The sequence below is a fragment of the Dermacentor variabilis genome, chromosome 5 (assembly GCF_050947875.1).
Source record: "Dermacentor variabilis isolate Ectoservices chromosome 5, ASM5094787v1, whole genome shotgun sequence".
Lineage (NCBI taxonomy): Eukaryota > Metazoa > Arthropoda > Arachnida > Ixodida > Ixodidae > Dermacentor > Dermacentor variabilis.
The window spans coordinates 45,693,915-45,707,072 of record NC_134572.1 but is presented as its reverse complement, the minus strand read 5'-3'; the positions used below and the strand labels follow the sequence as shown (position 1 = coordinate 45,707,072).

Here is a 13,158-nt window from a genome sequence, read left to right as displayed (position 1 = left end):
AAAGCGGCACATTGTCAACACACTATGCACACAAACTCGTTCTTTAGCTGTCCATGGCCGGTATTAATGGCGATGTAGCTGGCTAGGCTGGCTCTGACAGCAAGCTGTTCCGAACGCAGTTTTTGGTTTTATATCAGATTGCACCACCCAAGCAAGTTCAGGAAGAACTCTCAGGGGAAAAAATGCACATTCGAAGCAGGAAAATACTGTAATAATTCACTGTGGGCTACGACTTTCACTTTAACAGCTTCCTGAAGCAGGCCAAAAATAAGCACTTTTGACAGCAGATGACACGTGTTCGATGCATTCCCTGTACATGAAGCACAGCCAAGATGGATGCAATTTAGGCAAAGTGAAATTGCATTGTACAGAAGAAACTTGTTGATATGATCCTGTTACGTACAATATAATGTTTGCTATGAAGAACACAGACAATGAACCAATACAGATACAAACCTGTTTTACAGTTTGATATGCTCCTGGAAAACACTATCTTCCAGCACCAACATGGTTCAGCACATCACCAAACTGACCATATGACACATTTTCTGGCCACTAGGTCCCACATAAACAAGAAAAAGTGCGAGGCATGTGCAATGGAGACCAGTAACCGGCTGCTGCAGCAGCTTCCCCATAATACTTTCCCCACCTGTCTCAAATAAAACTGCAGTGTGCTCTCAGTTTCTTATTCCGGTACCAGAAAATCTCGTCATGGGTTGTTGCACACCACATTAGCCACTGCGACCGACCCTATTACGATAGACATCTTCACCTATCTGTTACGGAGCGGGCATGTCGAAACTTTGTGCCAAAATGCGCTGCTCAAAGAAGATGCTGAGCCAAGCCAAATCCGAGGAGCACAAATGCAAGCTTGCCGAAGCCGCAAAAATGACATTGCGCATCTAGGGTTGCTCAGGCCCAACCAGCTTGGAGCAGGTCGGTGTCCCGTGCTGCAACAACTTGCACGCTTCACATTACATAGATGTCAACTACAGTTGAGAGAATCTTTAGTGACTTCGGATCGTACGTTTTCTCAATTACACATTTTTTTTCAAATGTTTTTTCCTAAAACATATGAATGAAGTTCCATTGTAGATGGCTTTTAGCTGTAACTCAAGTACTTTCCTCCAGGGGAAAAAAGTAAAACGAAGGAGGTCATAGCAAGTGAGGTATACTCACATCAGATGTGAGCTCCTTCCGCATAGACAAACTGCTGTAGGCGACTGCCAGTGTCTCAACAAGTATGTGGACGGACTTCTGTTCCATAGGCTTTTGGTCCTTGTACACTTCCATGTCATTCGCCTGATTGTCAGCAAAATCATCTGGTAGGAGGTTCTCTTTCGCATGTGTCTTCCTGAGCACTGCTGAATTTTGCAAAAGCACTCTGCAGACGAGGACCAAGAACTCAACTGAAATTGACAACAAGAAAAGGAAAAAAAATTATGCAAGCTCACCATCACGCAGCTTCAAATGAAACCAAATCAATCCTTGATGCCTGCGCCGAGAGCAGTGAGGAGGCAAGAGACACGCCAGACAATGAATGTTACGAAGAAAGTCATGATCACCGAGCCATCGACATGCAGTAAACCTTTTGTTTTAGTTGCCAAGGGATGAAGATTTGGTGCATGAATTGACCGTACATTTGTCTATGGCAACTGCTTGACAATGGCAAACATACCAGGTTGCATGCAGGTACATGTGCATGCGTCAATGCATTGACAAGCTTTCTTCGCCACTTAAGAATAAAGTCTGGTGAACTGTCATTAGCAATTATTTCAACATTTAGGCGGTCCCTGCAGAGTCCAAATTATCAGCCAGCTACTGTAGCCAATTCAAGGTTCCGAGATTGTACTATCTGTCAAAACGAAAGTTTTATATATCTGCATAGCCTTGAAAACAAACACACCCATGCACATCTTGTATATGACGAGACAAAACTACTGGAATAAGAATTTATCTGGGTGGATGGGCACATCTAACAAGTAAAGAAATGCATGTGTTATGAATAATTAGTTTTCAATGCTTCAGCCAGTGAATTGTTGCTGATAACGTTAACAAAATGCGACAAACAAACAGCTTACCTTGCACCATTAACTCTTTCGTAACCACTAAAAAGGTGTTCAAGGTGTTAAAACGGCGTAGTTCAAGGTCTAGCAGTCATAACACATACTGCAATACATAAAATAGCATAATCGCTGTGTTTTGAATGGATGTATACTAATAATTGCCCAGACAATCTGAGAATTCCTATGTGAAACTTAAAAGAGGCACCTCAAGGAAGACAAGAGTGTCACGTGGTAGCGACGGCGAAGAAAGCAGCGAAACTGAATGACAAAAGTGGCGTTTTATTGGGCAAACCTGTGCCCTCATAAACAGGCTACACTCAAGGTACAACGACAGCGGCAAACACAGTCTGCGATCGTCGAAAATCTCATCTCCCGGTCAAGCATGTAGGCCTTTATACACGAGTGATCGAAGGTTCCAGAGAAATTGGTGGTGCCCGCGCGTCTTCCAGAAAGTTCTACACAATTTGCGACACACATGCAATCAGATTACACAAGCTTTGGTGACACCAGAACCATCAATAACATTCGAGAAACTTCCGATACATGCGGGCGCATCCCACGCTAAGCGGTAACATTTGTCAGATGGTGAAAAGCGCTCGCCCGAAAAGTATGAACAAGTCCACGTGTCAAGAGTAATAATTTGCTAATTTTAGTAGAAGTGCTGAGGGTAAAATAAAAAGTGAAATGCAGTCTATGCTCGTTACAACGGACCCGGGTACAACAGACTTTGGGATATAACGAACAATATTTCAACTTTAATTTGCACTACCCACTTTATTAATGCAACGAAGTTTGCTTTTAATGGAACGTGCTACAACGGATAATCGGCTACAGCGGACGAAATTAGCAATTTTTTTCAAAATCGGCTGTACAAAACAAACTTTTGTGTCGACACTAGCTGGCAACTGATTTGTGAGAGGCAGCTGACAATTGCGGCTGCCCTCTTACGTGTGAAGGAGAAAGGCGGGGCGGAAGCACACAGTCTTCATTTGCGAACGAGACACGGGGGAGACGGGGAGAGGTGAGGGAGAGGGGGTTGTACCTCAGGTTCTATCTTGAAAGTGATCTGCGATGTGGACAAAGTGCACCCAGTGCCGGTAGCTACATATGCGCTGTGCTTTCGACAACCTAACCCAGACCTAATTGTTTTGCAACAATTTTTTTTACTATTTGCAACCTAACCCAGACTACAATTCAGTGCTTTTACATTCAGAAATTTGATTCTAGCCATGTGCTCTAAATTACAGTTTTTTAAATTTTGGTTCTTGTGATGTGCACCTCTCAAACCCTGCAGCCTGCCTGCAATATTGTATCTGTCTGTTACGACAAACCAAGTTAAACTGAATTTTCGAATATGAGGAACTATCTGAATATTTGGTTGGTTTCCGACAGATCAAATTAAAGGGGAAAAAATTTACCCAAACCACAAATTCGTTAAGCTGAACTTTTGTAGCAGGCACTGATGCTTGTTAGGTGTACTAGGCTCAGCAGGAGGCCCAGTTGGGTGGACTTTGAAGAAGAGACTTGGCTGACTACCCAAGAAGCTAATGGCATTTCTGTGGACATAAAAGGCTACTACAGTGTTGACAATGATACGGAAACCTACAGAGCTGACACCATAGAAAAGGTAGTTGAGGAGATCCTCAACATGCCTCTGCAGGCTCCAGCTAACACAAGAACCAGCTTCTCATAGGACAGCTGATAATGCACCAAATAGTTTGAAGCATTGGCTATTGTTTTTTTTTTTTTTGGGGGGGGGTCTCCAGCACTAGAATGTGACAGCACTGGTGAGTAATAATTCCAACAGCGTAGGCAAGAGTGTATAAAGCAACACATTGCATGTAAATCCAAGAAAGTTCTCTTTATGTCTGCCTTTGTGTTTTAATGCCATTTCATTTATTATGTTGTCATGAATATTTGGGCGCACCAGGACTAGTAGCAGATTTAGAGTTCTGCGGATCACTTCTATCAAAACAGAAGCATTTTTCACGGTGGCTTTCAATTCCTCAGGAGCATCTACTGTACTTCAGTCACAAGCATATAGAAAAAAAGAAACATGACCTTCCAGAGAAATAAAAAAAATTGTTTGCATTTGGTTTAACATTTCACCTTTTACACAATTAATTCCCACCACTACCCTTAAAATCATTTAGAGTTGAAATTTCACCATAGGCAGAGCCCTAGAAAATGAGAAACAAAGTGGAAATTATCACGTACCAATGGCTTTCAAAGGTGCGATGTGCGTCAGTTGAGAGTAGAATACGTAGAAGGCTGTCGGATTGAGGGAGTACAGGAGCAAGCAGCGCTCCAGGTTCTGTCTACGGTCAGCAGCATCTGGGTTGAAATAGCTGTTCCGCAGCAACGTGGCCACCTTTAGGGATAGCCTCTGCTTGCCTGTGGCCATAAGCGTCAGCAGGACCTTGGGGTCAGCCTCCTCCCAGAACTAAAGGTGGCAGCAAATGAAATGAATGGTAGTACTGAAATTCTCGTTCTCATGGGAGACCAGTTCACCTCATTGGGTGCATACATGCTAATCGTGTAATACCTTTAAGCATTGACAGTTAACTGCAATGAACCTGCTGCTGACGCGATAAACTCTAATACAGTCAACGTCCGATTTTTCGGACTTCCTAGGAAGTCGTGACAGTGTCCGAAAAAATCAATGCATGCCTTATACTGTCCCCAAGGGCTCGAATTGCCACAGGCATGTCTGAAATAGCTCTGAAGGCCTGCCAGTACACCTTTTAGGCGTATCGGTGCTCATACTGCAACAGGAGACTGCCTCTTCCCAATTTTAAATGCTTCACTGCAATACATCGCGTATCCTTCACTGCATAACAATTCTGTATTGAAGCAAAGCTCACTTTCGGATACCGACATTGAGCAACAGGCAGCGATTTCCAAGCTTTGAAGTCATTGGCAAGGGTTATGAAGGCGGAGTTCGGCGTCATTGCTGACAGCGGTGAATTTAAAAACAAGAAAAGAAAAGAAAGACAAAAAAAAAAGAACACGGCATGGAACAGCAAGAAGCTTGGTAGCAAACGTCGAAGTAGCTAGACCTAACGTTGGTTTGGTGGTGGCTACAGCTGCCAATGGTTCTGCACGTGAGAACGCCAGTTCGAGGATGCGAGATAATGGTGGCAGTGGTGGCTTTGATAAATGCCGTTTTGGACATGCGATTACGGCAAAAAGTGAAAAATTAGACGCCAAAGGGTTTTTGTGTCCAAAATTTCATATGTTCTTATACATTGACTGTGTTTTTGTTTCACACGACTGGCACGTATACGTCGCATCCCACATAGTATGAGCTAGAGCACTTGTGCCCACTCTAGCTTCCATTCGACCACTAGAGTTAATTACTTTATTCCTTGCGTAATGATCGGCAGCGTGTCAGTGTGGGGTATGTGGTGATACGAAGTCCAAATTATCAGGCATGCCGAAAAATCGACCGATGACTTTAGGGTGGTCGCCGGAAAGACGTATCAGAGACAATGAGTGCATGCGATGAGACTCTTGGATGAATGCTCATTAAAAAAAAAGAAAGAGAAAAGGGGTGGGGAGTGTAGAAACCACCTACGATGATTGTCAATGAAAGTGAATAGCCAAATGCTTCTTGAAAGCTATTTGCAAACGTGCACTTGACAGCATATATTTGTTGCAGCGAGAATACTTGTGATGCTATATTGTTTCATTACGCTATCCCATAGAGAACAGAGCTATTAACCAGCACATCTGTAGTGGTAGCATAGGTGGGAAGCGCGTGCTTGCCACTTGGTGATGAACGTGCTTCCGTGATTCAGTTGTGAGGGAGCACACGAAAGTAACCTCTGACCATCAACCACGAAAACAGGTGAAGGAGCAAAGAAACGCTATTCGCTTCATGAAAGGACAAGCAATCTAACGGATGATAAAATTTTAAAGAATAAGGAATGAATCCATTTACGAGCTCTGCTTACTTCAATGCAGCTTACAATGTGCTAACTTAGGGAGAACCAAAAAACTGCTAAATAGCGTGCCTGCGAGGGGGTCGAACTGGCAGCTGGCAGCGTGAGGAAAAAAGAAAAACATCTGTTGGCGGATAACCAGCCAGATGGCAACCCTATAAAGAACCTGTAAACTCAACTCAGCTAACAGGTTTTCCTGTGCCATAACAGCCGAAATATACAATAAATGCTTTTAAGTACTTGATGTCATGCTGACATACTGGCACTGATGTTTCAGAGTGAAATACAAGACCGATTAGCTGTAGAAAAAATTTATGAAAGCTTCAAAACCTTTTCTCACCAACTGAATGGAAAGAGTTTTGAAAAGAAAAGAAGAAACTGTCTAAATTTATTAGTGTTTAATCTACTTTTACCATGTTTGGATGATTCTATTAAATTTCTTTGGTATTGTGAAGCTTAACAGAATGACGCAGAAAATGTAACTTGCTAGGTGGTTTGAGTGCTAAGCTGTTAAGTTCAGGTGTGCGGTCTGGACACCTATTGACCACACAATGTACTTCACTTCATTATCCATCCGTTAGTGTTGCCAGAGTGCTCTCGGATTAACTGTGACATGAACAAATTCATATAAAAATTGTCTACCGCACCGAACGTACTCAAATTTCACCAGCTTGCTGTCATATGTAGGGTTAACATGCAATACATAATTCAAGCTAGAAAATTTGGTGTTATAGTCTGTTTAAAAGGACACTGAAGAGAAAAATGAATTAAGGTGTATTAGCAATTTAGCAAATATTATCAAATAGTACTAGCAAGTTACCCTTGAACAATATTTAAAAAGCTGCTCTTAAAGGGACACTAAAGGCTAGTACAAAGTCGACGTAGACTGTTTAAATACCATTCCACAAACCTCGCAAGACTTGTCTCGGGCCAAGAAACAACTTAGTTTAGATGAAAATTGCATCTGAAGGGTCCGAATACCTTTATCGCATTTCGAATCTCCTGCCACCGAACCAGGGGAGTGGCGACGTTGCATACGCCATCGCCACCCCTTGCTGCTATCAGTTAGTAAAACAGCGCACGACAGGCGGCGGTACCGAGCCAAGACAGAGCGGCAGATTTGCCGCTGCAGCTGCTTTTCGGTCAAGTGGAGTAGATCATTCGAGCATCCCACGTCATCACATGGAAGTTGAATTCTCTACTACCCATAGTTTGTATGAGTTGCGCGAGCCAGCGAAACCATCACAACACTATGCGATAACAAAACTACTGAAACGCAAAAGTGTGGGCGGCGCAGAGTTGAGCGAAAACGAAACCCTTTGACCGCCCGTGTCGTGGTCAGGGCTATTTCAACGACTACTTTTTTTTTTTTTTTAAGTGAAATAGAACTGGACAAGTAGCATTTTATTTCGTCTTATAATACAATACAAGGATGTTTTGTGCAACGAGTGGTTGCGTACTAGTCACAGAATTTGACTGGAGTGCTTTCGTCATCGGGCAAGTACTTGAATGTCCAGGGGCAGTCTCTATGTCCTGCATTTAGCTCAACTTTTCAATTATTAAGGCTCTGTTCGCGACAATATTGACACCTTAGAGACTCTCAAGCACTAATCTATGACTTTAGCTTGAGTTAATGTTTGCCTTTAGTGTCCCTTTAACATGAAAGAAGGTCTGACAAGGTCAAAAAAGCTACAAAAGATGTGGGCCACTGCCACCTTCTACGTACCAGCTTGGTGCAATGCCAGTCTTTGAGACTGCACCTGCTTGGACTTCTTTTTTTCCTAAAATCACTAAAGATGAACTATAATAGCGTGTTCAAAAGGAGCGAACGATTGCACCTGGAAAGTTGACTTTTACTGTGCAACAACAACCCAAAGATGCAATAATACTACTGACACAACAGCACTACAATTATGGTGCGAAATTCCTGAAATTGGAAGTTTTGGCAATTCTGTACAACACAATTACCGCAAGTTTAGAAAAAATATTTTTTTCAGTTTGAGCTGATTTAGTGTTCTTTAGTGTCCCTTTAATGGTGCTGGCAACGAAATGAATTACCTTTGTGAGCAGTGTTTAAACCGCGGACAGAGAGAGCCAGACTACCAGAGTAGTGAGCAATGGCAGCACAAGTGCAGTTGAGCAGATGCCAATGTAAATCTCATCCCAGTGTGAACTTGGTTCGTAAGGTCTCAGGGGTTTCATTCTTTGCACCTTTAAACGATTAAAGCTACACTGAACAGCAATGAAGATGACAACAATAGGAAATGACAATGGCTTCAAATAAAATTACAAAGAACTACGAAGACCTGAAATGCAGGAACAACTATTATTTAGCAAGGTTAAAAAAAAAAAAAAAGACAACGGTTCAAACACATTACTGCTACACACTGACTGATGGGACAGAGAAGGTAAGAAAACTGCACAGAAATCATCAGAGATGACTCAGTCTTCAATAGCTTGAGCAACTATAAGCGATCACACACACTGTGCAGGACCACACAAGAAGCTAGGAAAATTCCATTACAATTAAGTGGTGCTGCAGCAAGCACAGCTGACATTAACACATGCCGTGCCAAATGGGCACACCAGCAGCTGGGAAAATTGCGCTGAATCCAAGAGGCACCGATGCAACTCTAATTGACACTGCTGCTGCTCTGTGTCTCTCTTCCTCCTTACATCACATATGTGCTCTAAGGTTCATGGTGCACTTGCCCTTTCCTTCTTGGTACCTTTACTTTCTTTACGCAGTCTCTCGCGGCTCTCCTTTTTTGTATACTGTTCAGTTAGACAGACCATAAAATTAGGTGGAAGAGAAAGCTATCGCTTAAAAAGAAAAACAAATGAAACAAGAGAAAAATAATGAAAATACTGTGCCTTGAATCCCGGTATACCACGAGCTGCTGACAGGAGGGAAACGTAGGACACCTGAACAGCGTAAGTGTCGTAGAGGCTGTCTTTCCTCCTGGGAATGAGGGCCTTGAGCAGGTTGTGTGTCATTGGATTGCTGACCATAAAAGCAAGCCCCTGCAAGAGAAGGGCTGCGTTCAAACACCACATTTCTAAAGGACAAGGTTCAAGACCTCATCGCCAACCTGTAAAGGTACGTCGACACTAGCGACAAAAACGCATGCAACACGCCGCACGCGGCAAGCGCCCGCGCAGCAGACGCGGGCGAGCAAGTCTGCAGTCGTGTTTTGCGGCATGTGGCAACGGCGCGTGGAGAGCCGCATTGTCTCGTTCCATTCGATACTTCTCGCGACAATGCGCTCTCCGTTCTGCCGATTTCGTGTTCCACTGGAAGTGTCTGCGTTTCTTTACGCCACTGCCGGCCACGCTCAGGCATGTCGGATACGGACGAGGAGCTACTGGTGATTGTGAACACTATAATACTTATTTGTTCTATATACTTGTGCAACGCCGACGTGCCAGAAATCAGATGAGAAAGTTTTGGGCGCGCCCTATATGGCAGTACAGGGACACTGAGGGACAGGCGCACACTCTGCTTCCTCACCTGCACGCGAGAGATGAAAGATACTTCAGAGAGTTTCACCAACTACTCACTTGTCATGCCAAACTGCTGTCCAATAATGTGCCAGCAGTTGGCGCGCAGCTCCTTGTCCTTAAAATCGACGTTCGATTTGTCATAGAGGCACGCATATCCGCAAACGGTTTCCAAAAACGCCTCCATTGCGAGGCGGCTTCTTCGTCGACGTCTTGGTGGCAGTGTGGGAAGGCTTAACAAAAACAGCCCCCCTTGACTGGAAATGGCCCGAGATTTTACGGCATGCACAACACTGTTCAATCTCAGAGCCCATAGATTATGATTCTTGGCTTGTGCGGCAGGTGGCGCCACAACAGTGCGGCTTGCTTCTTATTGGTGCATGTTTTGTGGCTGCCGCTAAAAGATGGGTCTCGTATCCATTTGAGAGTTTGCCGTGCGCATTTTTGTCGCTAGTGTGAACACACCTTAACCAAATTGCTCAAAACTTTTTGGCAGGCGCTGTTCTGAACTGTGTAAGCAAGAGTTATACGAGGCCTACTATGGCAACTTATTATAAATTGTATTGTGGGATTTACCAATCTAAAACAGCACAGTGGGTTATAAGGGACACCATGGCGAAAGGCTCTGGATTAATTATGATCATGTGGGGTACTTTAAATATGCTTGTGTACTTAGTTTTCAGTGCACGTTACATTCTGCTCGCATTGAAATGCTGCTGCAGCAGCATTTCTGATCTCGTGTTCAGCAGCAGAGTGCCACAGCCACCAAGTTGTTATTGCCTGTGCTAGCTGCAGCTGCACTGCCCTGCCAGTGGTCAACATTAGCCCGAACATGTTGCACAAGTGTGCTCATATCATTGCAGTCTCTCAGAAGCATTGTCTGTTGGAGAGTTACCTAAAACATGCATGAGCACGTAAACACTATAACAGTTTGTATGTGCACTCCCACATGGTAGAGAAAAAGAAAGCTCAGAAGTCTAGTTTTGGGAGCTCTTGTGAATTCTCAGAAGGGGTTCCTACTATAGACTAACCTCAGCTTAAAAATGAAATTTTGGATTTATCAAAGTGCTTTAAATTACCTGACATATTCATAGAACTGTTTAAAACCTCGAAGCAGAAACACGAACTCAATGTTTTGCCGAGTTTAACGAAGTTATGTGAAAAGGTAAAGAAATGAATCAAAGGAAACCTGTTGAGTTAAAGGCGCTTCAAAATTTGGACACGTTTTGGTCCAGTAAATGCATTACCTTGTTTCTACGAGGCAGGCCATTTTACTTTTATGAAATTGTTTTCTGCAGGGTATCGGCATTGCACGACGGCTCTACCGAAATACACACACATCAGGCTTACTGCCTACGATAAGAGCACATGCCTGCTCCTAATGGAGTCATTGCAGGCAAAATTTGAATCTCGTTTTCGCTTTTGAACGAGTTGCACAAGTGCTTCAAGAGTTTGATTTAACGAAATAATTCTGTGGTTCCAATGACTTCAAGCGAGCTTTAGCTGTACCAGCAATGCATAGTAGCAGATTCAAGTTCAACACACTGCCGCATAGCAATGAAATGACTTATTCATGGCACAGTACCTTGAGGAAATTATGTCGGGCACACCAAACACAAGATACAGTTGAACCAACTCGCAATGATCTTGTGTTGTGATATGAAATTGAGTTATACTACAGTAAGCGGAGATAAGCATGCATGGGCATCGAGAGCTCATTGCAGCACCCAGAGGAAGAATGTTACCAACTCGACCAAGTTCACTCTATATCCAATGAGACTACTGCATCAAACGATAAAGGAGACGCTCGGGCAGTACAGTTGCCGGCATGTTTCTGCAACACTAGATCTGCTGATAGCTAGCACCATCCACCTCTGGTAAGTGCTTACCAATATAACTACCAACTACCAATAAAACAAATGCTTTCCAATGAAATGTGGCGTTCATTTAAATGAATTCACCTGTTAGAGAAAATGATGTCAGAGTAAACAGCATGGTTAAACGAACTGCTTTGACAAGCTTTCTTGACTACAGGAACAGCAAGAATGAAGTGAAATTACCTCTGCCTACAATTTCTTTTTGACGGCAGCACCTACTTTTATCAAATAATTTCATCTCCCAACAATGCTTCCATAAAAGGCCAAGCATTCTTTTATGAACGTTTATGCATTACTTTCTCACCAAGGCTACTTTAAGTAGTATGTAAGACCTACATGGAAGCAGCAAGAGAAAATTTGCTTGGCCTAATGTGTTCTGCTTATGTGCAAGTGGTACACAGCACAAAAACGCAGGTGACAGCAGCAGACACCCAAGAGTTTGTTCAAGCTGAATCTGATGGGGTATATAAAAGTGACAACTGGTAATTAAGGTTGAATCACGGCATAGTATATTAGATGAGGGGCAATTTCTAAATGCTGGTGCCAGCAAAACAAAGACTTCGAGCAGGCTTAGGCATTGCAACAGCTCTTGTATGTACGTGTTTACAGTTACGGTACAAGCAGAAAACAACAAGTAAAAGCGGAACCTGAAGAACTAATTGCGCGCCCTTTCACTATATATTCGAGCTTTTATTCTACCTATAAGATCTTTTAAAACTGAATCAAATAAAAAAAGCAGTCTTCAATATTGGAGGCTTATCTCACCTGGTTAACCCGAATTCGAGATTCAGTGGAGTTCTTGTCTTGTGCATTCTTCTCAATCAAGACCTTGGCAAGAGATTTTCGTTGCTGTTACAAAGAGAAGTGTTACCAAGAATACATTGCAACAGCTGTAGTAAAGAATGCTTGAAAAAAAAAATTATAAAGAATGTATTTTAAGCATTGGTGGAGCTTCACTTACATAAGCAGGAAATAGCTCGTAATATTCAGTCATGACATTGAGCACTCCTCTGACAGCCAGTGCTCGGATGTCTGGATGCACATCTGACAGAAGGCTCTAGGGAAAGAAAGTCTAAACTGAAACCAAACAGGCATGATGTGAACGAAGGCTTGTTGATGCAAAAAGTGAAGTAAGCTGGGCAGCAGACTGCATCGTCAAGGACACTCGCCATACATCAAGTGCACAAAGGCAACTGTTAAATACAACGTGCCAGTGAACATCCCATTGGCAAGATAACAGCAGCAAAAAAAAAAAAAAACACACACACACACACAGAAAATGTGTAGACTGAAGTACCAGAAATTGAACCAAGAAGCAAAACATACAGCAAATTTGTCTTAAAGACATGTCAAGGTGCCCATACCTAAGCACACACAGTCAAAGATTGATATAATGAACGCCATGGATATAACGAATTATCCGATGTAACAAAGTAATTAATATATCTTGGTGATATCAGCATGCGACAAATATTGGATATAATAAACATATGTTTGTTTCAAATGTGGGTTTGTTGTAATGAGGTTGGACTATCAGCAAATTCACTCCATGAAAACAGTGACACACTCACGTGCATCACTTCAAAGTGTGCTGTCAACTCCTCCTGCTGAAGTGCAACTTGAGTGCTCTCCAGAAGAGGGAATGTATCAAAAAAGATTCTGGCCGCAGAGTGGCGAACCTTGTAGTGCCGTGCCTGGTTTGAGAGAAAGAAGGCAACAGTATGCAGACCACAATTTCAATTATGTTTTCTTTGTTCAAATATACTACAC

At 42.9% G+C, this 13,158-nt stretch overlaps 1 protein-coding gene across 2 annotated transcripts in view; it reads right to left on the bottom strand.

Annotated features, from left to right (window-relative positions):
* The window catches only part of LOC142582506 (condensin-2 complex subunit G2-like), a 111,541-nt gene that overhangs the window by 50,027 nt on the left and 48,356 nt on the right, over positions 1–13,158 (bottom strand). For both annotated transcript variants that reach the window (XM_075692314.1, XM_075692316.1), the window contains exons 10-15: positions 12,960–13,082; positions 12,350–12,445; positions 12,154–12,237; positions 8,885–9,034; positions 4,284–4,509; positions 1,180–1,409 (exon numbers count right to left, since the gene is read on the bottom strand). In XM_075692314.1, coding sequence (XP_075548429.1) covers positions 1,180–1,409; positions 4,284–4,509; positions 8,885–9,034; positions 12,154–12,237; positions 12,350–12,445; positions 12,960–13,082 — 909 coding nt within the window. The remainder of the gene's footprint in view (positions 1–1,179; positions 1,410–4,283; positions 4,510–8,884; positions 9,035–12,153; positions 12,238–12,349; positions 12,446–12,959; positions 13,083–13,158) is intronic.